We start from the raw sequence: 24518 nt of genomic DNA, 5'->3' as shown, positions 1-24518 counted from the left end.
TGTATGGTGTCCCAATATCATACATAATGGTATGCCCTTAGGTACAATCATGTAAGATTTCAAGGCTAAGTTGACACTGATGTCTTGGTTTTCCTGCACCATCCAGCAAGTGCACCCAGAATCAGAGACAAGTGTAGGTTAGAACTCCATAAGATCAGTTACCATTCCCTGCCAATAATATCTTTTAGTTACTGCAAGTAATCTTCGCCAAGACCTTATTAGGCTCCGTCATCTTTATCACCTAGGAATAAGTTGTGATTCAGTATATATGTTTTGAGTCATTTCTGTGATGACCTTTAGCGATTCCCATCCCATCAACTTCAAATCGCATTGGCAAAGGAATACCATGTCTTGAAGGGTTCATGGAGAGATTATGACTAATTTCCTATGGACTGTCATGACTGGCCCGTTCAACAGCGCATCTGCAACTCTGAGTGCTACGGTTTTCGGCGTTGTGCTTCGATTAAGTTAGATCAGCTTGCTACCCACTTGTGCACATAATTAAGCAGTTGGATAATGAAGTGCTTGCTCATCTTCGAGAAGCTTTTGGGATCTCGTGCAACGGGCGTGCTTCCTCCCCTTTGGTCAGAAATGCACTGGCAAGAATGATTTTCTTATTGGGCCGCGTCAGCCATCGGCCCCAAACCCACCTCACGCGCATTCATCAAGTACAAGTACGCGCAAACCTCCTCCCTCCCCGCTAGCAAAAGCAAACCCTCGGTTCCCGCCGGCGACGCATCCGCTTCCATCGATCTGAGGCAACCATGGCAAGCAGCGGAAAGTTGAAGCCCTTGTCTGATGGCACTGCCAGCTTCTTACGCGACTACGACGTCCCTGCCACCTCTGCCTTCCTGTCTTCCCTTCGTCATTGCCCGGTCATGGAACGGATTGAAACCTTGATTCAAGTTCGTTCAATGCTTCTCTTTCCTGTCTAGATTATTTCGGATTTTAAGCTTTGGTTTATCGGATCTGATCCGTCGGTCGACGCGTGTGTGGCGAGGGTAGTGGTGAGAACCTGGGGTTCATCTGATTTCTAGTCTTAATTCCTAGTCTTATAGCATCAGAGCATCTCCAAGAGTGTCTAAAAAATTAAGTTCTAAAAATAATCTAGTTTTGGGCTTTTGCCAAAAATTAATGGGAGTAAAAAAATACCTCCACCAACAGTTCCTAAAAAATACTTTCCAAAAAGAAATAAATAATACCACATCATGAATAGATAGATCCGGGCTTTTTTTCACAAGAGATGACTAATGTTGATGAACTCGAAGGCATATGAACTAACAGGAAGATGGGGCACGGATCTTCTTCAGGCCACAGGCCCTCTCGTCCTTCGTGCCTTGTGCCGGCGTCACCTGTGGGCGGGCCGTGCGACAGAAGGTGCAGGACGTGAGCCGAGGCTGCTCGCTGAGGAGCATGGAGCGGCCGGCGTCGGGAACCAGCGCTGCTTGCGAGGAGGACGAAGCGGCCGGCGTAGCGAGCCGTCGCTGCCTGCGGGAGGAGGCAGAGAGGCCAGCGGTGTACAGGAATGGCACGATGGTACGACTGGACGCCAGAAGAGGTGGAAAAAAAAACAGTTTTGGGAGCGCAGAACAGCGGCGCAAATCTGACTCCCGAGGCTGCCGTTTTTCCGCACGCGAATAAATTGGGAGCAGGCTTGGCCACCGTTGGAGCGGTGATTTTCTCTTTTGTTGTCAAAAAATATTTTTAGGATCTTGTTTTAGGTATTGTTGGAAATGCTCTTAAGCCTTGTTTGGTTATTAATCCTCTACCTAAGGCTTCGTTTGGATTCTTAATAATCCCTGTAATATTAGTTGTTGCACTCATTTATTTCCAAACTACTCCTACAATACACCCCTGTAACATGTATTCAGAATCTGGAATCATTCAGGAAGCGTGGAGCTGTTGGAATGTTCCCTCGAGGAAGAGGGCGAGGAGGATGAAGATGAGGAGTATGACAATGAGGTGGACGAGGTTGATGACGATGAAGATGATGAGCTGGATGAAGCTGAGCAGGATGAGGAGGAGGGAATTTAGGAGATGTTTAATTAAATTCCATATGTTAAAAAATACTAGATCCAGTGATGACAAAAATTTCTCATTTGATTTGCTTAGTGCTTTTAGTTAGTTCTTCTGACTAAACTTTATAATATCAATTGGTATCCAGTTGATGGTTGATGACAAGAAACTGGCAACTGACGGACGTCGTCAAGTCCCCAATGAAGGTGAAGGAGAGTGCAAGAAACCAATAATAGCAGCTGATGGAGAAAGATCTAATATCCCAGCTTTTAATTTTAAACGTTTTCTGGTTGCACCCCATCCCCGTCAGGATGCCACCAGCCAACCCCTCTGCTGGAAGCCACTCTCAACGGAAGTCTCTATTCCCAGCTAGGTCGGTAAAGTAACTATTATGGAAGTCATTTCTCTTAGTTTCCTGGTTGCACCCCTTGGCCTTTCCAGTCCGTTGGATCAGCATCCAACGGTCAGGATCGACGTGAGTAGTTGCAGGCAGCATCAGGTCTCCACGGTCCTCGCGCGTTGGGCCGCCGTTCGCCTGGACGACGCGCTACGCGGAGCTTCGCCCAGCGCGCCCTGGCGGCTGGTGCCCGCCGCCCAGCAAGGCCGCCACTGGCTTGCACGCAGTTCGTCGCCATGATCTTGCGCACGTTGCCGGCGTGGTTCGTCACCGTGAGCACGCGCACAATGCCAGGGCCAGCAGAGCGCGAGCTGCCCCCTAGCGCGGCCGGCGCCGGAGGTGGCCGTTGAACCGCGCGCGTTCCGCGCGAACCATCATGCTGCGCCACGCACTCGCTGGCGCTGCATGGCCGGCACTTGCCGCGCTAAGCGTGACAGCGATGCCAGCGACGACCAACGCTACGGAGCACGCGGTCGCCGGAAGAGCTGACGCCGAACCCCGCGCGCGCGGCCGCGACGCACGGCGTCGAGCCGGAACGCGCTCGCCTGGCACCGTAACATCCTGCCGGGCCCCTCAGCTCGCCGAGGATTGACACCGTTGTTCGGAACGCAACTGCGCATACAACCGACGCCATTGAGACCGTTGCCTAGGGAGGGAGCGAGGGACTATCGGACATGCACGGATGGAGACGTCATGTCTTGGTCATGGAACTGAAGGACGGCGAGGGAAGTGATGGTTGCTTCACGAGGAGAAAGCAGCTGCTGGGACTGGGACCTGCTAGTACTTGTTTCAGTTGGGCTGCTGGCAGATGAGTAGCCATGGCCACTGGCCCGCAGCTCCGTTAATTGTGCTTGCCTGGGATCGGTCCATCCTCGACGCAGTCCAAGCTAGAAGAGAGCTGATCCGACAATATCTTTGTTCCAGTTCATAGCTTCGAAGAAAGCCAAATGCGCCTCCTGTGCTCACTACCAACTGTGCAAATGAAGAACAAAACTACAAAACCGAAGGGAACAAACATGCTTTTGACAGTGACAGCATGCAGAAAGTAGTAACACTGGCGGGCAAGACTAGCAAACCAGTCAGGTGTCATTGTTCAGGGGAAAAGATAGATGAGCCGAGGAGGCGTAAACTGAGCAGAAAGGAAGACGGGGACGTGTGTTTGATCGAGATGGAGAGCAATGTTGGTACGGTGTGATGGGGCAACAGCAACTCAACTGCCGCCCTTTTCTCCCCTCCATACATCTCCAAAAGAATTTGGATCCATCGGCAGCCTAGCTAGGTACACCAAAGACCGCTATGATGTGATGCCTCCTCTAATATAGGATTAGGCGCCGACAAACACTAACCATTCGCATTGTTTAGTTTCTTGCAAACATACAAGTCTTCTACTATCAGTCTATCACACATGCAATGCAAAATTTCGTAAACATTCATATTGCTAGTATGTATCGTCACACGTAAAAAAATTTAAACTCATCAGAGCAAAACAATGGCGGTCCGTTCGCTGCTCCTAACTGAAAAGTCGATGGTTGTCATGCACGTCAGCATATATGTGATACAAACTCTCTCTCTCTCTCTCTCTCTGTCTATATATATATAGGAATAAAGATGGCAACGGGTACAAAATATCCGCGTGCCCGCGGATACCAAACCCGACGGGTGCGGATACGGGTTTGCATTTATGCCTGTGGGCGCGGGCGCGGATACAACCTTAAACCCGGATATCTACTAACGGGTTTCAAAAAATAATATCCGCATCCGCAAACCCGCCAAACCCGCAAAATCAATTGGACTTTTTATGTAATAATAGTTTTGAACACTGACTCTTGTATGGTTGTATGATTTTATTTATGTTAATGTGTGATGTATCATGTATTCATGTATGAGACTATTTATTTGTTTGCTCAAATTTATTTGTTTCCTTAAATAAATGGTGTTTATCTGTTGTTGAAATATAATGTGTGCTTGATTTCCTAAAGCTTGCGGTTACACGGGCGTGCCCGCGGGTATGCGGATATCCGCGGATAGCGGTTACGGGCGTCGTTTCGTGCCCGTGGCGGGTTGCGGGCGCGGGTGCAGGCACGGATTTTAGCATGCGGGTACGGGTTTATAAAATTATTATCCGCGCGGGTTTTACCCGTTGCCATTTATATATAGGAAAAATCCATTCTACATGCACTTATAGCTACTTCCACATGTATATTGTCGGAGGATTTCTCCAGCCGGATGGCGGAACGCACCCGCCTAGTCCTAGTTTAGGATAATTTTGGGAGAAGCCTAGGAACGTTTGGTCAAAGGTTGACAGAACACAGAAAGGATATAGGGATTTTAGAGTAGTTCAGGCCACCGGAGCGTAAAACCCAACGTCTACTTGTGTGTTGCATTGCTTGTGGGAACTTAGAGGATCTTGGGGGGCTCCCGAGAGCTTGGATCTTGTGTTCTAACGCGCGTGCTCTCCCTTTTATAGGCTCAAGGGGAGCGCGTACATTGAGCGGGGCCCCGACAGGTGGGCCCGGTGATACATTAAACAATGCACACACTGGAGCCTTTAATGCGACGGATATAGAGATCTTACACTTACACTCCAGCTCCTTCCTGTAGTCCTCGATCGAGAAGTTGATGTGCATACCTACAGCTAGGGTATGCTCATGTGCCGTCTTACCGGCACAGTGCCTGTTGCTGTTAGTGACACGCACAGTGGAAGACGTGTTGTCACTGTTGGATCTATTTCCGTTGACAGGCGAAGGGGCTATGTTGACCCACCGCGCCATCGCCTCCGCGCTCTCTGTAGCAGCGCACGCCTCAGCTCTCCCGCAGCAGACCATAACTACCCCTTGCTCACGCGCGCGGCGCTGTGATGTGACTACATGCCGCCTGCCCGCGCGCAGAGCACAGTGATGCGACACGCCACCTTGGTAACAGGCGGGTTTACCGTGGTGTCAGCATACCTGCTCGACGCGTCAGTGGGCAGCCCACGCCCTGTCACGAGCACGCACAGCCCACCTACCCGCATTTAATGCGGTAATTGGGTTGGCGTCCCGTGGAAGGCTCACTGCCACCGGACACGTGGCAGTGCTATCTTAGCAGCCACTTCCTCAGTGGCACGTGGCGGCGCCGGACCTTCTCCCCGGGGGGAAGGGAGGTTCGGGCCCCCGGGACCAGCCCGGATGCACAGGACCCCAGGGGGTCCGGCACCCACACGTGGCGGCACCGGACCACCCCGCGAGGGTTTGGGCCCGCGGAGGCTATTCCTGAGCACCCTGACCTTGTGGGTACGTGGAGGCGCCGGACCTGTAAGAGCGCGGGGGGAGGTCCGGAGACCATGACCCCAGCTGTCAGGCCCGGGCCGTACGCCTCGTCACCCAAAGGCTTAGGGCGAGGTTACGGATAACCTTGCGCCCATCGGGTTGGACACCCTGGCGGACGAGGCCGCTGGACATGCAGATCTCCTCGCAGCGGACTACCACGACCTTCTGGCCGTTGAGCAGCTCCTTGGCAATGATCGAGGAGAGGCGGCCGAGCATGTGATGGCGCGCGTCCTCCACGATGCGCACACGCCGGAGCCGGACACCCTAGCAAAAGGTACCCCTATCCGTATGTACCGACATATATCGTGTCATCTATCCATAGATGATACAAACTCTAAAGCTACCTGTACAAATTTGTACAGAAGAATTTCTCAATATGTCTGTATGTAATATGTATACATATATGTCACGATCCCAACTGCTTGATTCCGCTTTTACCCCCTGGTTTATCTGTCTTGCGGAACTACCTACCCTTTCTAGCTATCGTGGGCAAACTGAACTGTCAGTCACGGTCCAAGGTTAGTCTCGGGAGTCCTGTCACCGTCCGACAACAGATCAAGAAGAATTCAAGACTCGCCGCCGGAGCTACTTGACGCCGCCGCTGATGACCTGGCTATGAGCCCGATCCGGCAAATCTCCACAGGGCTGGGCGCGTCCCACCGCTCGGCCCGCGCCTTGAACGCCTCCATCTCCGCCACGCACTCCCTGGCCCCCATCCGCGCCACCCTCCGCCTGGCCGCCGCGGCGTCGGCGCCGGCGGCCTCGTCGAACAGCGCCTCCCACCCGTCCTCCCACGGGCCGGAGGCATCGCAGAGCTCCACGGCCGTCCCGTTCCCGTGTTCGGTCCAGCTCCACCCGCCCTCCAGCGCGTCCACGCTCCGCGCCGCGCACTCGCCGCGGCACGCCGGGCGGCAGGGCCGGCACTTGGCCCCGCTGAGCGGGCCGGCGCTGGCCAGCGACGCCACGGGCACGCCGTAGCCGAGCGCGGGCGGGAACGCGTAGGCGCGGTCGCTGAGCACGCAGAACGGGAGGCGGCGCTCGAGGCCGGCGACGCCCGCGACGTCGAGCTGCGCGCGGAACGCCGCCTCGGAGTTGAGGCCGCGGTAGCCGGCCGCGGCGAGGCGCGGGAGCGCGGAGAGGCGGGAGAGCGCGGCGTCCGTGGCGCGCCGGCCGCCGAAGCCCAGGCGGTCGTTGAGGCCGCCGAAGCGGGAGCCCTCCGGGACGACGTAGTAGGAGCCGTTCGCGGCGGCGGGGAGGAGGAGGTCGTCGAGGCGGAGCGGCGCGGTCCAGAAGCCGTCGACGCGGGTGCGGAGGACGGCGGCGTAGGTGAAGTTGCCCCGGGACTCGCGGTCGCGGATGAGGTCCAGGCACCCCTCCACCAGCCGGAAGTACTGCAGCAGGCCCTGCACGGTTACGTTTCATTTTGCACGCGGCCAAGAATGGCAACAAGGCGTCAGGGTCCTATGATCAGGAGACTGCAGACTTCTTGCATAAATAAACAGGAGCAGCAGTAACAATCCTTATTAGAAAACACATGGATGCATTGATCAACGAAATACATGGACATATGCATACAGTGAGATGCATGCATGTATTCCAGTACTAGTTCAGTTGCTATGCTGAAATTTCGTTCCGATTGGATGCTTTGTTTTCCCTCCTTTTTGTTGAGCTTTCCATTCAGCATGAAGACGACGTTGAATAAAGTGGTGAGCACACAATGAGGACTAAATTTAGCAACCACTTTGGACTAGCTAGTACTACGTACTCCATGTATGCAACAATGGCTTTAGTTCTCCACGAGTTGGCTGGGCTTTGCAAAAGCACTCTCGCTTTGCTCTAAATACTATTCCTGAATACGAAAGTACAGTGCCCTGGAAGCTAAGGCTGGACACGGGTGCAACTTTTGACCCTGTCGAACGTAGACGTAGCTCAGCTCGATCGACGGTCACCGTCTCACCGGCCGACCACTTGCTTGGTCAGACACGTCGCTTTTGATTTGATTAGCTGATGCTCAATCTCTAATCCTTTTGCTCAGGAACAAACTGCAAACGTGGTAGGTTCTTTGCTCAGATCAGGGGTATAGTAGCTACCAATCAGCAACTTAGCTTTCTCACGCCAAACACGCAGCCGTCTCGTCCCCTTCTAACCTCTTTGGATTCACTACTAGCTTTTTGGCTAACTTCTCTTTTTTTTTTTCCATTGTGAACGACACGATCTCTCGTCTAGCAACCGCGGCAAACAAAGCACGCACGCATGCGCCGATCGTGATGCGTCTACCCATATTTTTCCGTGGCAGGTGGTTGTTGATAGGCAGGCCTCGCGGTTCATCCTCCTATCATCTGCTGTTCGCATTGTGTCCCCCGATATAATGCAAGCCACCAACCAATTCGTCCTACTACTAGCATTGATTTGGATTGATTAAACCCATTCAATTAAATTGAATGATTTCATATGAATGGATTATCCTATCAGTGCCAACTTCAAAGCGACTGTAAATCTGATTTTTGTCAGGAAAAAAGAAGAATTTGGATCGTGAACTAATAATAAATTAAGGAGAAAAGCATGCGGCGACGCCTGACCACGCACCAGCAAGACGACAGGAGGAGGAAAAGCATAACAACGATCTCGGCTTGGGCAAGCAGACGATAGATTGCTTAGATGCCCTGCGCGACCCGAGCATGTCGAAGAAGCAAGCAAGCGATGATCAGAGCAAACAGTCTAATCTAATCTGATCGATCATGGTGATGAGCAGCGAGCAGCAGCCATGGCATATGCATGCAAGGGAAACGGCAACCAACAAGGGCGGCGGCGGCTGACCTGGATGCCGTTGGGCGAGTTGAGCGCGGTGAGCACCTGCGCGCCCTCCGGCGTCTCCTCGACGGGCTCCGGCCGGAACACGCGCACGGCGGCGAGGCTGACCCCCCGCGGCGGCGCGAGGAGGGAGAGCTTGTAGGCGTCGGCGTCCAGCGGGCTGTGCAGGAACACGTCCACCGGTTGGTCGCGGTAGGAGCCCCCCAGCACGTGGCGCGCGATGGAGGGGCCCGTGAGCTCGAACCGCCGCGCGCCGCCGACGAGGCACACGGCGACGCGGGGCGGCGGCGGCGCGGCGGCGGGGGGGAGAAGGAGCGGGAGGCGGAGCGTGGAGGGGAAGGAGAGCGCGGCGGCGAGGAAGAGGAGCAGCGGCGCCAGCACGGCGGCCAGGCGGCGGCGCGAGGCCGCCGCCGCGGGGAGGTCCGGCGCGGCCGCCTTGCCTGCTGCTGGCTTCATGGCCGCGGGCGGGCGCGCGGGGCGAGCGAGCTACTGGAGCAAGAAGGGACGTGCTCGATGGAACGAGATGCTGCTGCGTGCTAGGCTGCCACGGCGATCACCGAGACGCTCGTTGCTGGTCTCATGGCCGGCCGGCGAAGGGTCAAGCGCATATATATACAAAGTTTTTCAGTCGTCCTTCGCCTGGTGCGATCTTTTTCGTCATCCCGTTTCGTCCAGCCTCGGACGAACGTGGAGCGTCCGATCTGCCGGTGCCGGTGCCGGTGCCGGCTGGGAGCGAGGAGGGAGGGAGGGAGGTTCCTTTCCATCTTGGACGCGTATGCGTTGGTGAGGGGAAGACTCGGCCTGAGCTTTTGCCTACCATGCTTTAATTCGTCGGATCACGACATGAGATGAAACCCACGCGACCGATCCGACGATCGAGCAGGACGACCTGGATTGGCGCGCCAGTGGTTCGTAGACTTGCGCACGCATGGTTCCTTCCTTTCCGTGTGTTACTTTTCAGGCGACCGCACGTGTCTCTTTTACACTCGTTCAGTTAACGTCTGATTCCCGTACAAGTTTCTTACGGTTCACTGTTTGACAAGAGCAAGTCTTATTGAGATCCTAACAACTGGAGTAGCTCAAATCTTCTTCTTTTCTTTTTTTACTATGGTTGCGAACGAAGCGTGCGGTTAGCGATCAGGAACCCACCACGAGGATAATGAATGAATGTTCCACGGCTGTTGAATAAAAAAAAATCATAAGATCAGATTAAAAAAAAAAGACATTTGAGATGAATATGTAATTGGTACGGCTACAGTACCGTACCGACAGACTGACGGTATTGCTGTATCCTAATAATCTGAGAGCAGTAGGAAGCCAAGTCTTGCACTCAGCCAAACTAATATAAGGGCCGTTTGTATCTCTAGGACTAATCTTTCAGTCCTCGTCAATAAAATATTTGGATACCAATTAGAATTATTAAATATAAACTAATTATAAAAATAATTGCATAAATGGAGATTAATTCATGAGACGAATTCATTAAACCTAATTAGTCCATAATTTGACCATATTGTGCTAAGTACACATATGCTAATGATGGATTAATTGGACTTAGTAGATTCATCTCGTGAATTAGCCTCAATTTATACAATTAGTTTTGTAATTAATCTATATTTAATATTTCTAATTGGTGTCTAAACATCCGATTAATCAATTGCTTGCGTGGAACGTTCCAAGCCCAGCACCTACTTTATTTTGTCGTAGACGGACGGGCAAACGAGGCCGGTCAGGCATCGCCGCGGCAACTGCTATCCGCCAGGGAGTAGATTTTGTTTTGCTTTTCTCTTTATGCACCGGCGAACACTAATGTAACAGGGATTTTTACTTTGGGATAACGTAAACTATCAACTATGCATGCACACTAGTACTTACTGTATAAAGAAAACAACAACGACTAATATTTGTCAGCGCGCTGTACTCTAATTAATCACGTTTCTTCGGTGTCATGCTGATTGTATATGTCACCGTGACGATGGCGATGATGATGATGACAACACGAAGTGATCGTCTCCTCCTTTTCTTTTCTTTTTCAATCTATCTTTTTTTAGAAGCTGATGGACTCTTCTTCCTTTTTATTTATTTATTTATTAATATTTGTCATGCCCGAAATCATATGTTGTACTACTCCAATCATGATTCTTATGTTGGATTCAATAGTTCGATCTTGTTCGGTTGCCTCGGAATGGCCCATTCCGAGGCCCATTCCAGGTGGATTAAAGCACCCCGGATGAAAATCAGATAGGAGTCGGATGGATCTGGCCCAGAAAAGAAACGGACCTAGATTGGCCTCCCACCCCTCTCCACGGCCCGAATTCCATCCCCACCCACCTCGTGCCCTCCGGATCGCTTCTTGCTGTGCGCGAGGCCGAGCCCGAGCTGGCAGCGCAGGAGGCGATGACGTGGCAAGGGGAGGCGACGCCGCAGCACGAGGCGGCAGCGATCGTTCCCATCCATTGCCCACGCTCTTCGCCGCCTTCTTGCCGGTATAAGAGATCCCGCGGAGAAGGGGAGGTCCATGGCAGGAGCGTTGCTCGCCATTGCCGGAGCCGAATGGGAAGGGCATGAAGCCAAAACCGTGACATGGGCTTGTTTGCAAAGTAATATGTAGATTTAGGGGGTTATCTGAAAATATTCGGATCACGATTACTAACCGTGATCCGATTCAGGGGGCTTTGTGAAAATGTTTAGGGGGGCTCGGAAAAAAAAACTGAAACCGCCGCCGCAGCCGGTCACGAGGTCCGACGATCCCGCGTCGTTGACTAGGTGCTCAGGCCGCCGCCGCCGCTTCACGCTTCTCCGACCAGAGCCCTCGTTTCTCCATCCTCAAAGCTCCAGTACGCACGCACTCGGATGAGAAGAAGGGGAAGGCTGCGTCGACGACAGCCATGGGCATTCTTCGCTCGCCTCGCGTGGATCAACCCGCAGATGGCGTCGGCCGCGGTGGCGATCCAGCTGGTAGACGCGGGACGGTGCCGGTGCCGATGCCCAAGGCCAACTCCGACCGTCCGACGCCAGCACCGAGCACGACATGATTCAGAACTACTACACTACAAGCTGCTGCAGGAAGCTGAAGATCACTACGTGAAAACCTCAAATAGGTCACGCAGCATTTGTAACGGACACTTGTAGCCCGTTACAACCCGCAACATCTGTAACGGTTGTTGTTTGGCACCCGTTACCCATAAGCGCTGCAGGCTTGACCCCGAACTCGCCACCACAACGCCCGTTACCGATGATGTCTTCTGGTATCGGCCGTGATGAAGGACCGTTACACCAAAACTTTGTAACGGTCGTTAAAGTGCGTCCGTTACGAAAAGTGTACTATCGGTAACGGTCCCTTAATGTCCGTTACCGATCACTGTCTTATCGGTAACGGTCGTTTAAGGACCGTTACGACCTGTCGCCTTTCGTAACGCGCGTTACCGATGACCATTTGATGCCCGTTACCGATAGAGCGGTGTTACTTGTGTGATCCGTTGATGCCCATTACCGAAGTGACAGGCGCAGCAGCCGGGGGGCGTCCTCCCGCGCCGTCGCCGCGACCGGCGCTTCCTCGGCCGCGCTCCTCCACCGCCGTCAAGCTGGAGCGCGGCGGCGCTGCTGCTGGACGTGTCCTGCTGCTGCTGCCTCCGCGCCGGCGTCACCGAAGGTGCCGGCGGACGTCGACCGCGGTGTCCTCCGCGCCGTCGCCGTCGTCCAAAGCAGCAGCCCTTCTTCCACTCCATCGCCGCGGCCGCGGCCGCGACGCCGCCTCCTCCTCGGGCGCGCTCGTAGACGGTCCTCCTCAAGGTGGAAATTGCCCCGTTTTATTGAAGTTTGCTGTCCTAATCCTCTTACTCATCGGTTTTGGTGATGAATTATGCTCATTTGATGTATGGAAATTGCCCTTGTTCATTGAACTTGTAGATGGCAGCTGCTGATCGGGTTTGGATGTACAGACAGCCCCGAGATTGGGACAATTTCATAACCGGGGTCAATGGTTTTCTAGGTCAAGCAGAGGCGGATATGAGAAACCGTGGTGTTCAGGCAATGTATTGCCCCTGTATAGATTGTCTCAACCAGAAGAAGTTCGGACAACGGGACAACATTTTTCATCATTTGATCACACGTGGTTTCACAAAAAATTACACGTGTTGGAACAAACATGGTGAGGAAGGCCTTAATGAAGTCGAAGCAGGATGCCTAAATGAAGGTGAAGCGCGACACCATGGTCAAGGCCTTAATGAAGGGGCAGCGCGATGCCATCATGAAGCCCTTGATGAAGGTGGAGTTTTTGAGGAAAATGAACCATTCCCACCCTTTGTTAGGAGGCCTGATGATATGACTGATCAAGAAGTTACGGGCTTCGATGATGGTGAGGTGTTGCAACGTGTGCACAATGTTGATCAAATGGTGCGGGATGTTGAGTTTCAAGGAGTGTACACAACTTCTGAATTAGCGAGGCTGAAGCAGTTCATTGAAGATTCAAAGAAACCCCTCTATCCTGGTTGCCAGAAGTACTCTCGCCTTTCTGGTGATCTAAAACTTCTGCAGCTTAAGGCAGATCATGGTTGGAGCAACAAAAGTTTCAAACAACTATTGGATCTGCTTAGAGACATGCTACCTGAGGGAAACCAAGTAGCCGAGTCTGTCTATGAGGCAAAGAAGATAATCTGTCCTCTGGGAATAGAGGTTGAAAAAATTCATGCATGCAAGAACAGTTGTGTATTGTTCCATGGAGACTATGCAGACCTTGACAAGTGCCCCAAGTGTGGGTGTGATCGGTACAAGAGGAAAAAAGATGGTGGAGACGATAATGCTGATGACGGGAACGTGCCCGTGGAGATCGGAGGCAAGAAGAAGGTTAACAGAGGGGGTCCTGTGAGGGTGGCATGGTATTTTCCCATCATTCCCCGGTTGAAAAGATGGTTCGCCACAAGAAAGGAGGCCCAACTCTTGCGTTGGCATAAGGAAGGCCGAAAGAAGGAAAATGACAAGCTTAGGCACCCCGCAGATGCAGCACAATGGGGTAACATTGATTCCCACTTTAAGTGGTTTGCTGATGATTGCAGAAACCTTCGGTTCGCTATGAGCACAGATGGCGTTAACCCTTTCGGTAACCAGAGTTCAACACATAGCACCTGGCCTGTCGTGCTGTCAATGTGCAACCTTCCACCCTGGCTATGCAAGAAACGGAAATACATGATGCTGACAATATTGGTCTCTGGGCCAAAGCAACCTGGCGACCGTATTGATGTCTACTTGAGGCCACTAGTTGATGACTTGAAGACACTTTGGAAGCCTGGTGTGAAGGAGGTTTGGGATGAGTTCGGGCGTGAGGAGTTCACATTGCACGCCATGTTGTTCACCACCATCAACGACAACCCGGCTCATCGCAACCTCTCCGGCCAGAGTAAAAGGAAAGGTGCAGCTTGCCCGCACTGCTTGGAAGAAACTTGCTCATTGTGGCTAAGAAATTCAAAGAAATTCGCATTTATGGGGCACCGTCGTTTCCTCAGCAAGAAACATCCCTACCGGGAGATGGATTGTCAGTTTAATGGGGAAAAGGAGCATCGAGCGGCGCCTCTGCATGTGACTGGAGATCTGATCCTCTTGCAAGTCAAGGACATCAAAACTATCGAGGAGTTACCCAAAATGACTGAAAAAATCCTTGTCAAAAGAAAGAAACGAGATGGTGAAGAAGAAGAAGATGGGAAAGGAATTTGGAACAAGAAATCAATTCTATGGGAGCTAGAGTATTGGGAGCTGTTGGATGTGCGTCATTCGATTGACAACATGCACGTCAAGAAGAATGTGTGTGAAAGCATTTGTGGAACATTGCTACAACAGAAGTTGAAAGGAAAAGATCATAAAAATGCAAGGGAGGATCTTAAAGATATGGGCATTAGGCCGGAGCTCTATGCAGAGGAAACAGACACGGGGACGGACCTTCCCGTCGCTGCAACCACCTTGTCAAAGACAGAGAGAAAAGAATTCTGTGAGTTTTTGCATGGTTTGAAAGTACCTTCACGCTACTCATCGAACTTCAAGAGGCTAGTGTCGGTGAAGGACATGAAAATGAATTTCAACTTGATGAAATCTCATGATTGCCATGTGTTGATGACAGCTCTTCTTCCTGTTGCACTTAGAGGTATCAAGACAGTACAGGTTCGCGACACGGTCACGAGCTTGTGTTTATTCTTCAATGCAATAGAACAGAAGGTGATTGATGAGGAAGAACTATTGAAGTTAGAGAGGAGGCATTTCGAGACCCTATGCATGCTTGAAGCTACCTTCCCACCAACATTCTTTGATCTCATGATCCATCTAACAGCACACCTCGCGAGGGAGATTTGGTTCCTTGGCCCATCTTACCTGCATCAGATGTTTCCATATGAGAGGTACTTTGGATTCCTCAAATCATTGGTACATAACCGGTCATTTCCGGAGGGAGCCATGGTTCGTGGCTATGGGACCATCGAAGCAGTGGAGTGGGCCATGGGTTATATGGACCCCCAAAACCCCATTGGTGTGCCTCATTCACGGCATGAAGGTAGGCTTGCAGGTGTTGGGACCATGGGGAAAAAGTCAATCACTCCGGATCCAGATGCCTTCAACATGGCTCATTTCACCGTGATACAACAGATTGACCTGATTACACCATTTGCCAACGAGCACATGCAACAACTACGTGAAGAAAACCCTGCCCGTAGTGAGGCTTGGGTTGCAAAGAAGCACATGCAATGCTTCAGCTGGTGGCTCCGAGATTATGTCCAGAGATGCAGCGCAGCTGTAACCGACAATCTGATAACGAAACTAGCAGTGGGGCCATTATTCACTGTTACAACATACCAAGCAATGGATATCAATGGATACACGTTCTACACCATGGCCCAGGATGCCAAGAGCGTCTATCAAAACAGTGGTGTGCGTGTACGGGCCGTCGACAATGACATGCAGGCAGCCACATACTATGGTCAAATAGAGGAGATATGGGAGCTTGATTATGTAGGTTTCAAGGTAGCCTTGTTTCGGTGCAGATGGGTCAATGGGAAGAGAGGTGTGAGCAAGGATAAATATGGGTTTGTTAGTGTTGATCTGCGGGTCTTTGGTTACAAAGATGAACCGTTTGTTTTCGCCAAGGATGTTGAGCAAGTGTTCTATGTACCTGACCTTGCAAGGAAGAACTGGTGTGTGGTTATGCCTGGAAAAAAAAGGATTGTTGGGATTGCCAATGTTGTTGAGGAGGAGGAATACAACCAGTTTGATGAAATTCCATCCTTTGACACTTCATACATGCCCCGACTCGTGGCAACTGACAAAACACCGTACTTGCGAACCGACCATCATGAAAAAATCCATATCCAGAAATCAAAGAAAAAGCCATCAGAGTGATGTCTGCTGAATCCTAATTTTGTAATGTAGGATGTGTGTAGGTGGAAGTTCAATCCTTTTTGTAATATAGGTTGTGTATTGGTGGAATTTGAATCCTTTTTGTAATATATGATGTCTATATATTCTCCAGACATACTATACATGTTCTGCACCAGTTGTATATATATTCTGTACATATTCTGCATCAGTTCAGCAAGTGAGCTTTAGTCTGCTGACAAAACACCCGTTACTTATACGTCAGTAACGGACGTTACCAAAACGCCCGTTACTAAATATTAGTCAGTATCGGGCTTCACTGCAACGACCGTTACTTATTGTCTCACAGCAGTAACGGACGTTAACTCAAAGCCCGTTACTAGTTATACGGCAGTAACGGACTTTACTACAACGACCGTTACTTACCTGACATCAGTAACGGGCTTTACCACAAAGCCCGTTACAAAGTGGTCATCAGGGGACAATACATATTTCAAAGAAATCCCTTTCGCCGCTCTTTCTCCTGCCCTAGCCCGCCGCCACTCTCCTCGCTCGCCGTCGCCGCCATTCTCCTCGCTCGCCGTCGCCGCCATTCTCCTGCCCTAGCCCGCCTCCGCCAGTCTCCTCGCTCGCCGTCGCCGCCATTCTCCTCGCTCGCCGTCGCCGCCATCATCCTGCCCTCGCCCGCCGCCGCCACTCTCCTCGCCCGCCGTCGCCGCCAGTCTCCTCGCCCGCCGTCGCCGCCATTGTCCTCGCTCGCCTTCGCCGCGACGGTCCTGCCCTAGCCCGCCGCCGCCACTGTCCTCGCTCGCCGTCGCCGCCATTCTCCTCGCTCGGCAACGAGGCGACGCGGATCCAGCCCCTCCCAACCGCCATTCGCGACAGAGGTTACTGCTGCTTCAACCCCCAACGCCCTCTCTCTGCTCGGCCACCGAATGTGCTCTTCCTGTCAAGTTCGATTAGGGAGATATGCTACTTTGCTGTTGTTTAGAGTCAATGCACATAGAATTATTCTCCTGGAATTACCTGCATTAGTTGAGCATGCCTTAATAGTTCATTTTTATTTGATGGACTGTGGTTTTGATGGATGATTGTTGATGGCCACATTCAGTCAGCCATGGAATTGTTTGAAGCTTATTTACAGTGTACATTGTTTTTTGCTGTGATAATCATACTAAGTGATTGCTTTATCCTCTTGTTGCATGTACACATGGAACCCACAATTCATTGGATCTGAAGTTGGACAAGGAAGCAGTTGAAGGAACTTGCTTCATACATAAGCATTGCTCCACCCTGTCAAAATGGTTTGCACCTATCCCCAACCTCTATACTAAGTAAAATTTTACCTGTATGTCTATGCTGATTTTATTTAGGACTTGTACTGATTTCTAGTGTAATATTAGCTTTTTTGGTTTACAGTTTTAGTCTAGCTTATGTTGCTCTACTGACAACCTGACATATCATCTATGCAGTCTCCCACACCAACAAACTCCTGTAGTGACAGTAGTGCATCATCACAGCGCAACGACGGTGAACGTTCTTCACAGGCTCACTCAGCGCAGACTGCTGCGAGTAGTACTCGAACCCGCGGGTCAAGGACACAAACCAAATGGCCAGAAGACAAGTTGACTGCAACTGGACTTGATGAAAAATTTTGGCCTACCCCAGATGCTGCAAGGGAAAGATTTATATTGGTCTGTGGCCTCATTGCTCGGGAGAGGGTGTCAATCAACAGGAAGCTTGAGGATCTGTCACCAGTTGAGAAGGAACAGCTATTCGAAGCATTGCTGGAAAAGCTAGAGTACCCAGCCAATCTGGAACCAACTGTTCGCAACAAGGCAATTAAGGCAGCTATGTCAGAGATTGCAACCTTGCAACGGCGGTTCAAGGCCCATTTAAGAAGAAATTATGTGAGGCAGGAGGAGTCTCCCTTTGAGAAGCATGGCTTTTTGAAGCCAGAAGACTGGGAGGTGTTTGTGCAGGAAACCAATTCTCCTTTTTTTCAGCGAGTGAGCCAGGAGATGAAAGATAAGAGAGCATTGCATAATAAGCCACACAAGACGGGAAGAAAAGGTTATCATGGTAAAAGGAAAGAGTGGGAGGAGGAGGATGCAAAGCTAGCTAGAGAAGGAAAAGAGAACCCTTGGGACCAATTTCCTGGACGTTCGAGGTCATATCTGCGGGCAAGGGCGGCGAAGAGGATGACCACTAGTGAAGGCACTAGTGAAGGAAGCGGGGACATAACATTCAGTAACCCTGCGGTGGTGGGGCTAGCAAATAAGGTGAAAGACCTTGCATCTAAGGCTAGTGATGGTTCTTTCACTGGGGTTAGGGAGAATGATATCCTCACCGCGGCACTTGAGAATCCAGAGCATCGAGGTCGGGTCTGAGGCGTGTCTAGTTCAGTTGGCTGGGGTAAAGGGTTTGGTGAAGAGTTTGCTGGAATGTACAGGAAGAAGAGGAAGAAGACGAAGGAGAGGTCTGATGCGGAGAAGGAAAAGATAGTTGGTGAAACAGCCATCAGAGTAATCAACATGCTAAGACAAGCAGGCGTGGTTATACCGGATGCTTTGTGTCCTACCCAACCAACACACACCGGTAGCAGCGAGCAAGAAGATGCGAGTGTCAGTGCGGAAGAAGATGTGCGTGGCAGCGGGGAAGACCATGGGCCATTCAACGAGAACGAAGCTGACAGTCGATCATCTATGCTGGACACAATAGATAAGCTGACAGAGCCAACCAAGTGCAGCCTTTTGGATGGCACCGGGCATAACTTGGAGCTCGCAGTAGCCACTGTCTATCCATATCAAGAGACTTGCCATTGTGTACCGGTGCAGGAAGGGTATGCAGTGGTGCAACCTACTTATGTGTGGTCCAATACGAGTCACTTCCGTCTGCCTGTGCCAGTAGGGGGGGATGAGATAACAACCTTAGGTGAGGCTCTCGGTACAAGGATCCAATGGTCAAAGCATAGGATCCTTATACCACCCAGGACGAGACAGCCCAACTCTGGAACCGCATCAGGTAGCAGGGGTACAGCATCAGATGCAGGTACTGCAGCTCAGCGTCCGCAAGAGAAGGCTCAGCCGCAGCAGCAGCAGATCTGCAAAAAAAAGGAGCAGCAGCAGCAGCAGCAGCAGCAGCAGGAGAAGCAGCAGCAGCAGCAGCAATCTCCGCCTAAGCATCAGCCACAACCGGAGCCTCTACAACAGGAGGGAGAGCGCAGCCAATCTCAGCCTGAGCAGCAGTCACCACGGGAGGAGAAGGAGGCCAGGAAACCTCTGCCTAAAGATGAGCTTGTTAACGCTATTTGGACAACACAGAATCCAAAATACAAGCCTGGTGTGCCTATGTTGTCAGAAGCGGATTTAGATGCTGCTGGACCAAATTGTGCCAGGTTGCATGCTTACGTCATGGAAAACAGTAAGGATAAACTTGGCTTTCCAGCAAAGGTGCCTCAAGCCTACTTTGAAGGTGATGGTGATTTAATGTTAAACATTGCATTCGATGACGTGTACGACCTTATAACCCTAGGTGCTCTGGATGTTAGCTTCTTGAGGTTGTGGACATTGTAAGTCCCTTCAAAGCAAAAAAATATATTTCTTTAATTTTGACCACAAAGTTCATGCATGCTAACAATTGGATTATTTGTAGGAAAATGATGCAGAATGCAGCAGAGATGCAGTGCAGTGTTGCGTTTTTGGACCCACAGGTTTTCACCGCCACAGTGATTTCTCACCAGCCTAGCACTGTAACACAAGCAATTAAAAATGCTATGAAGAACGACTATGTGGTGGGTGCCTACAACACCGGTGGCCACTGGGTAACAGTGATCATCTCTATGAAGTACAAAGAGGTTTGGTATTTAGATTCTGCTAAACTATTTCCCGGTCGAAAGTTCACGGACGTCCGACATATTGTGAACTGGTCAGTATATTGTAGGTTTTGTTCACGAAATATCGATCTCTTACTGTTTCTAATCGGTATTGCTGATCATGCAGGGCCTTTGATGCGCGCATGGAAGAAATGATGAAAGCAAATAAGAGAAGGCCAAAAACCAAACCTAAACTCACGCACAGGATAGATGTTAAAGTAAGATTGAGGTTTTTTTATGGTGCCTTCCTACCTATTTGGTTACTGCATTAACTTGTCATATTGGTACCTTCTTGCAGTGCGCTCAACAGCCATCGGGGACCTTTTTATGTGGATTCTATGTGGCATTCAATATGCTAAAACTAGTCGGTGACATACCTATAATGAAAAAGGCTGCTGTAAGTATATACTGCTCAGCCTTGTCTCTGCTCATATTGTTCATTTGATTTTAGAAACTGATTTGTACTTGTATGAGCTCATAATGATTGTATTTTGCAGGATTTCAACGCTGCCCTAACAGTTTCTATAGAAGATCTAAAGCCGGTCCGGGAGATGCTGTGCGAGTTCATTCTTAAGGAGACCCTCGACCCAAAGGGCAACTTCTATAGCGCCTTCTAAATTTATGATGCACCGTGAGTTCATTGTTAGCCACACACTTGAAACTTGTTGCATTCAGGGCTTCAAACTTGTTGCATGTCTGATGAGGAATGATGTGATCTTGTGTATATTCATGATATCTACTTGCTTGTGTATATATGCGATGAGAATGTGTTTGTGATGTGTACTTGCTGGTGGCTGCCAAATCCTGGCTGGTTCCAGGATGCAGCCAGAAAAGAACTGGTTACTGTAGGGGTGGCCTACGTATAGGTAACGGGCGTTAACTAAAGTGCGTTACAACAACTGATCAGAGAGTAACGGGCGTTAACTAAAGCACGATACATAGTGAGATCCGAGAGTAACGGGCGTTAACTAATGAACGTTACATACTGAAAGAACCGTTACAGATATGGTCCAAAGGTAACGGGCCCCGATTCAGGGCACGTTACGTGTAACATTTGTAACGGGCTTAGCTTAAGGACGTTACGGATACTTCTTAAAGGTAACGGTCATTACTTACAGACCGTTACAAATACTGACCAGTGGGCCCAGAAGGAGACGTGGAAAAATGTATTTGTAACGGGTAGCATGCAAAAGACCGTTACGTTTCTTTGGGTTCTGTAACGGGCTGTGTGTCTCTGCCCGTTACAAAAAGTCCCTGTGGGCCCAGAGAAACAGCCATTTAGGATGACCGGTAACTACATCTGGTAACGGTCTTTGTTAGATGCCCGTTACAAACACGTGTTATCAGTAACGGGCAGTTGCCCGTTACCTTTGTTCGATCATTTGTAACGTCGGATCGGTAACGGCTGTTTGCCCGTGACCAAAGGTCATCTATGCCCGTTACCAATATACATGTTTTCACATAGTGGATCACCAAGGTGCGCTCCTGCTTCATTTCTTTCTTTCCGCTCTCTTTTGCTTAAAAATTGAATCAGGTTACTGTACTCATGTCTTGTGGTGGTCTTTCTATCTCTGACTGGATTCAGGATGGATCAATTCCAGGTCGATCAGGAATTTTTCTCCTCTCCTCGTGAAGCAACCACCACTTCCCTCGCCGTCCTTCAGTTCTAGGACATGACGTGTCCATGCGCACTGTGGCTTTGCGCACAGTACAGCACGGTAGGTCTCAATGGCTCAATCCGCGGCAGGATGGTGCGGGGCAGCGTGCGTGTTCCGGCTCGACGCCGTCGCGAGCGCGCGGTTCGATTGGCGTCAGCTCCGGCGCCGGCGTGCTCTGTGGCGCTGCTCGCGTGTACATACGGGTGGGAGTGTGGGACGGCGCCGCGAGGCCGGAGGCAGCGCGGCCTGGATGGCGAGGCGGCCGTTTGCCGCATCGATCTTCATTCTTCTTCCTCGTGATGCGAAGCGATGGGGAACAAAGGCCGCCGGAGCAGAGCACGACGTCCCCCGGATGAACCTCGTCGAGGCGAACGGCGGCACAGCGACCGAGGACCGCGAGACTAGCTTGTCGCTTCCTGCAACTAGTCGGGTTGATCCTAGCCGCACGGGACCGATCCAACGAACAGCAGAGGCCAACGGGTGGACGGTATTTCATTTGCCGTCCACCCCGACGGTAGATGAAATGCCGTCCACCCCCATAGTCCGGCGTTCCTCGTCGATCGCGCGCAGCTCACCGATGCGCCGGCTCCCGTTCTGTGTCCCCAGCGACCGGACCTTCACGTTCCCCCACCCTCAGTGGCGTGCGCCGGGAGCCCCTGACGGGGCCATGCCGCCGGCCGCCCGGCGTGCGCGTGCGTGGCGCGGGACGCTCCAGCTCGGCGACGGAGCTTGGCAAGCACGTGTGGTAGGCGCTCATCGACGAGGTCGCCGGAGTGACGGTCGCGGCCCCAGTCCGGTGTAGGATGTAGCGCGAGGGTGAGGTTGGGTGCCGAGGAGCGAGGAGATGATGAAGAGGCGTTCCTTAAGACACGGGCGACGTACCCGGTCCCGCTGGGAATAATAGGTATAATAATTGCTCAATATTTATTCCGGGCCGGAACTAATTACAATAGAATAAATTTATGATATATATATAATAAAAAACTAGGAATCAATCCAGAATAAGACTCTGGGAATCAATCTAAGGAGTCAAGAGGTGTGAAAGCAATCTCGGTCTCCTACTGTACCTACCATTAAGTCTATTTTATTGCAATTAGTCTCCTGTGATATGAGTTTTTTTTATATCTATTATTTTCTGCTCAGAATAAATTATATGTAACCGAACAAGGTGTTAATGGATTCATGCTCTGGCTCGCATGACGATCAGCGGCGACAAGCGTCGTCTTCTGCTTCTGGGGACAGTACGTGATATATACTACAACTATGGAGTAACTGCTTAGAAAATAGAAATTTTGTTTATATTTTGCATCCACCATTATGGAGTACGTGATACATGACGCACGAACCGAGTTGTTGTCTCAGTTAAAATTGCAGCTGCTGGGCTACTCTCTTCAGTTAGGTTATTCATGGCCAAATAATGAATCTTGTTCACTGCACATTCAGCACGCAGAGGAGCATGCACCCGATCGACGCAGGCTTCTCTTATCATCCTGAACCCACTGATCCGCCATGGCCATCGTTGCCTCCTTGGTGAGGCCGCTCAAGACGGGGAGAAATTTGATGGCCTCGGGCGGTGTACGTGTCGCCGTCGACGGTTGGTTCCCGCCGTCGTTCTCCCTCACCATCGCCGTCCACCGCACGACATTCCTTCCCGACATGACAGGCGACTCATCCTCTTCAACGCGGTCGGCGCGGAGTATCAGTCCCCAGAGGCTTCACGTACGGCCGGTGCCGGCCAGCCTTGTCGCCCGCACCGCACGGAGAGCGGGCGGCAGAAGAGATCCCGCGGGGAAGATGGAGGAGGGGAGGTCCACGGCAGGAGCGCTGCTCCATTCGCCGCCGTTGCCGGAGCCTGACGGGAAACGACGCTCAGCCATAGAACCAACTCCGTGCCAGGGACTGGTTTGAAAATAATATTCGATTTTAGGGTGGTATATAAAAATATTTGGATTTCTATTCATTCGGGGGGCATATGTAAATATTCGGATCGTGATTATTAACTGTGATCCGATTTAGGGGTTCTGTGCAAATGTTTAGGGAGGTCTTTGGAAAAAAACTGTACCGCCGCCGCGGCTGGCTCCGAGGTCCCCCGTTGACTAGGTGCTCAGGCCACCGCCACAACTTCACGCTCCTCCGGTCGGAGCGCTCTTTCGCCCATCCCCAAGTTCACATCCGCATAGAGGATCGCCACGTCGCCAGTGGCCATGGACATTCTCCCCGCGAGCTCTAGCATATTAGGAACGACTGCATGCCGGTCGAGGTTCGGTGAGGCCGCGCTGGTGCTCCGGCCGTCGCCGCTTCATGCTTCTCCGGGCGGCCACAGCACTGTTTCCCATCCCTAAAGCTGCCGCCCACTCACACTCGGATGAGAAGGGGAAGGCTGCGTCGTCAGCGGCCATAGAAATGTTCTTGCCGCGAGCTCCAGCTTTGCGTAGGAGGAACGGCGTCCGCGCCAGCATCAGCGTGGCTGACGACGCTATGGCTGAGACCTTCCAGATCCGAGAAAATTGCATATTTGGAAATTAAAATATCGTGCTTCGCAGTTTTACCATTCCTACTATCAATTTCGTAAAAATAGAACTTGAAATATGTAACACTTGATTTCCATACCCTTAGATATATTTCCTCTCTTTCCTATTTTTTTTTCATATATTTGACATGTGAATCGATCGTATTGCCCCTCACTTATATTACATTAACAGACGTGGCGTGCCTTCTTGCTGCCTTACCGCCGCCGCTCTGGTATGCTTGGCGTGCCTTCTTGCTTCCTCGCGAGCTACTACGCCTTCGTGTCTCGTGACAAAGTGCCAGCTGCTGCTGCGCGCTCTGGTCACGCCACCCGCCGTGGCACCGGCGTGCGCGGGCAGCCGGCGGCGCCCGGGAGGCGTCCGTCATCCGTGCCACGACGAGCGACGACCGGCGGGGCCTCGGCCGGCCGGGCTCACGGTCCACGGCATCCGACTGGGACGGGCAATGCTGAAGGGCACGGGCTCGGTTCGATCCCCTGCAGGTTGCAGCCAACCAAAACTGCGAGCTTGGTTGATCAGAAAGACACCGGCAACAATCTGTCCCCGGGAACCAGAAAACAAGGGAGAGAGAGA

General features: G+C 51.4%; 1 protein-coding gene and 1 long non-coding RNA gene across 2 annotated transcripts; one reads left to right on the top strand and one right to left on the bottom strand.

The window, feature by feature from the left end:
* Nucleotides 1–719: 719 nt before the first annotated feature.
* LOC112881460 lies at nt 720–1847 on the top strand. The gene is made up of 2 exons (XR_003226477.1): nt 720–905; nt 1311–1847. It is a non-coding gene; the product is annotated as an uncharacterized LOC112881460 (long non-coding RNA).
* Nucleotides 1848–6056: 4209 nt separating this feature from the next.
* LOC112881452 lies at nt 6057–9134 on the bottom strand. Its single transcript, XM_025946149.1, has 2 exons — nt 8539–9134; nt 6057–7124 (listed from the first exon to the last, which is right to left on the bottom strand). Exons 1-2 carry the CDS (start codon nt 8986–8988, stop codon nt 6288–6290), a joined length of 1287 nt encoding a protein of 428 aa, XP_025801934.1. The 5' UTR covers nt 8989–9134; the 3' UTR covers nt 6057–6287.
* Between the last annotated feature and the right edge of the window lie 15384 nt (nt 9135–24518).

The sequence above is a fragment of the Panicum hallii genome, chromosome 1 (genome assembly GCF_002211085.1).
Source record: "Panicum hallii strain FIL2 chromosome 1, PHallii_v3.1, whole genome shotgun sequence".
Taxonomy (NCBI): domain Eukaryota; kingdom Viridiplantae; phylum Streptophyta; class Magnoliopsida; order Poales; family Poaceae; genus Panicum; species Panicum hallii.
The sequence above is the reverse complement of the archived record's forward strand: the minus strand, read 5'-3'. Positions and strand labels throughout refer to the sequence as shown.

Coding starts and splice junctions, on each gene's coding strand:
- LOC112881452 (XM_025946149.1), bottom strand. CDS start 8,988: ATGAAGCCAGCAGCAGGCAAGGCGGCCGCGCCGGACCTCCCCGCGGCG. Junction 7,125..8,538: donor ACTCGCCCAACGGCATCCAG/GTCAGCCGCCGC, acceptor GTAACCGTGCAG/GGCCTGCTGCAGTACTTCCG.